This window comes from Parus major, chromosome 4 (assembly GCF_001522545.3).
Source record: "Parus major isolate Abel chromosome 4, Parus_major1.1, whole genome shotgun sequence".
NCBI classification, from domain to species: domain Eukaryota; kingdom Metazoa; phylum Chordata; class Aves; order Passeriformes; family Paridae; genus Parus; species Parus major.
The window spans coordinates 59,005,757-59,009,036 of NC_031771.1; the positions used below are offsets into that span (position 1 = coordinate 59,005,757).

Consider the following 3,280-nt stretch of genomic DNA (forward strand, 5'->3'; position numbering starts at 1 on the left):
GAGGGAGGGAGGGAGGGAGGGAGGGAGTCTCCAAGGGGTGCCTTTGGGAGATGGGAAAGTGTTCACCTGGCTGTGGAACTTGGGGAAGGATCGATGTGTTTCTGTACTATCTTGAGAACTTTTGCTTCCCACACCTCCCGGCACTGCGGCGTTTTAAAGCCCGTTTGCACTACTCGAGGCAGGACGTCCAGCGATTTTAGAGCCGCCATCCGTTGTGCATCACAGGGAAACCTCTCCCTCTCTGCGACCCCGTGTAAAGCCAGGGAAATGCTTCCAACCGGCTTTTAAGAGGGCTTTTAGTTCGAGTCTCGAGGTTTCCACCACGAAAACTGCTGAGGAAAAGCGAGAAGTCCTTGAAAAGGAGTTGACAATAGAACTGCTGACAGACTTTTAAATATCTAGAGATTCTAGAGATTCCACGAGCTAAAATCAGGGACATCTTAAGGCTTTGGGATGCATTAATATTTAATGTACTGGTACTTGAGAGAGCGGGTTTTAGCTCTTTTTCATGGGTTTTTTTTTTTTTTTTCACTTTATGAATGCACTCAAATTTTAATGCAGCCTTCTGCTGGAGAGTTGCACAGTATCCATCAGCCGAAAAAGAAATACACCCATATTCCATCAACACTATTATTGTCCAAATACCCGAACTTGTTGCATTTGTCTTGCAGTCTCCTATACGAACTGGGGGTTTTATCAGAGCAAAATATCCATTTAAAAGACAGAGAGGGAAGGACCAAGGGAAGGACTCATGTAAGAGATGCGAAGAAGCATTAAGCAAAGAAGACGTTAAGCAAATTAAGAAATTTTGTCTGAGATGGTAAAATTAGGAGCATGGGAGACTTGGATGCCAGGTCGAGTCACTCTTTACACTCCTGTCTCGGCCTCCCTTCGTTCTGTCTGTGAGTGAGGCACGTCCCATGTGCTCACATCTGTTCTTGCTGCAAACCATTCTAGTTAAAAAAAAAAAAAAAAAAAAAAAAAAAAAAAAAATCTGTCCTCAAAAGCGAATGCCTTGAGTCAGTGTATTTTCCTAGAAGACATTTTCTTGGAAGAAAAAGTGAAAGTTGAAAAAGACAGAAATAAGAAGGAAAGTGAAGAAGGAGACACAAGTTTTACCACACAATCTTTTTTCAACTGCAGCCCCCTCCACTCCCCGAGCTGTCCAAGCCCAGCCCTGGGAGAAGTGGTCTGGTAACACCCTGCTGGGAAAGGTCTGTCATCCTTTCCCAGCCCCATGTGGGCACTTTTCAAAACCGGAGTTGTTTCGGTTTCTTGTGGTTTTGGGGTTTTTTTGGGGAGTTGTTTATTTGTTTGTTTTGTTTAGGTTGTTTTTTAGTTGTTTTGGTTTTGGGTTTGGTTTTCTTTTTGTTTCTATTTTTTTGGTTGGTTTGTTTGTTTGTTTGTTTTGGGTTTTTTTGTTGTTTTTGTTTTTGTTTTCCCCTACAAACTTCATGCAGAGGAAGCGCGCTACAGAGCTGGATCTCTTCAGCCCCTGGGACAAGTTGGAATCAATTCACTGACCACAGGAAGGTGCGGGAGGGGTCCGGGGTTCCCCTGCAGCGAGTTCTACAAGACAGTTCCAAACCGGGCTCCCCATGCCCTCTGCTAGGTCACTCTTACCTTCAGGGGAAAGTAAAGATCAGCAGGTAGAGCGTGTCCTGCACAACCCGAACAGCCACCTGCCAAGAGTTCTCCCACGGAGGGAGCGGGGCTGCCGTGAGGGGAGGCAGCACAACCCCCCGGGCCCGCTGCAGACCCCCAGCAACACAATCCGAGCCCCCGCCCCGCACTTGACCCAGAGTCAATGAGGGGAACAGTGTCCGAGCGGGCGGAGGGCCGAGAGTCTCCCAAAATTCAGGGTTTTTTTCCAGTGAATGGTTCCCGGGACACGTGGAGCAGCCCCGGGAACAGATCCGTGTAGGAGCGGCAGGAGCACCTTTGGCCGCAGCCTTGGCGTTCTGCGGGGATCAGGGCCAGCAAGGAGGGTCTGGCTCAGAGAGGCCAGAGAGTGGAAACCTCGAGGCTCCAGCACCGCTCCTCACGGCCCCGCTCCCCCCGGCATCCCAAGGGCTGCGGGTTACAAGCAACAGCTTTTCCTGCAATAGGCAGAGATTTTCCGACGCTGGTACTCTTTCAGCCCACGCTTCATTTGCATTTTATTTGTGAAGAACCTCGTTGTCTGGGACGTGTGAGGACACGGAGGCCGGTACGGCACAGTGGCAGGACAGGAAGAGCCAGCCTTTTCCTTTTAATAACATAATCCTGTAGTAGAAGCTAACATCGTGCAGAGTGGAAACCTTTCACCTGGGAAAGCTTTTTACCAGAAATCACTCGTCAAACATATCTATATTTCCATTTTAGCTCAGAGCACAAAAAGTCTCTTACTCTAAACCTGATGGAAATGAAATCTGATTAGATGGTACAGAAACGCCAAAGAGTCTGGTTTTTCTTGGTTTCGGAATCGAGCTTGGTTTATCCCCCGAGGTACTCGAAGGAAAAAGTGCCTTCCTGGATTTCAGATCCCCTTGTAAGTAAGGCTCTGGCGATTGCGGACACAGCGGCACCTCGCAGCGCTCTTTAAACCATCTCCGACGCTCTCCCGGGACACAGCCCTGGCGAGTGGGTCTTGAACAGAAGCGCTGTCCGAAAAGCTCATTAAAATCATTAGGCGGGTTTGGGCACTTTGGCGCTGCTGGTCCCTAAATAAAGCTCGCTTTAGCGGTTCAGCAGGGGCTGGACATGAATTGCGGGCTGCTGTTTTGGTCTCCTATCACCCCGGCAGGGCTCCGTCCTGCAGCAGGCAGGGTTCGGGACATCCTGCGCCGAACATCCCGGGGAGGGAGCGGGGGAGGGAGAGCAGAGCAAACGGTATCACTAAAGGGATAAAGCAGCTGTGTCAGGACTTCCTCAGGAAGGCAGCTACGAGACTCAGGCAGCAACAGGCTTTTCCGGGGAGCTGGACACTCTCAGAGGACTGCTCCGGCCCAAGACGTGTCGGGGCACAGGCAGACTGGGCCATGCTGTGCCCCGGGACAGAGCATCGCTTTTCGAAATTCTCTTTCTGTTACGAGTTTCTGTTCTGGTCAGCTCAGAGTCCTCTGCTAAATCGCCCTTTTCCAGACATTGTGCTTGATAGCTGAGGAAAAATTTGGAGGGGAATTCCGAATAAAGCTAATAATATCCAACTGCTTTATAGAGTGGAATTGGAAAGGAGGAAAGGGAAGGGGAAGGGGAAGGGGAAGGGGAAGGGGAAAGGGAAAGGGAAAGGGAAAGGGAA

At 49.7% G+C, this 3,280-nt stretch overlaps 1 protein-coding gene across 1 annotated transcript in view; it reads right to left on the reverse strand.

Moving 5' to 3' along the window:
- LOC107202751 (homeobox protein HMX1-like) overlaps positions 1-209 on the reverse strand; it is a 3,744-nt gene extending 3,535 nt beyond the window's left edge. Inside the window, exon 1 of the mRNA XM_033513899.1 lies at positions 108-209. Within this exon, the coding sequence (XP_033369790.1) occupies positions 108-209 (102 nt within the window). The remainder of the gene's footprint in view (positions 1-107) is intronic.
- Between the last annotated feature and the right edge of the window lie 3,071 nt (positions 210-3,280).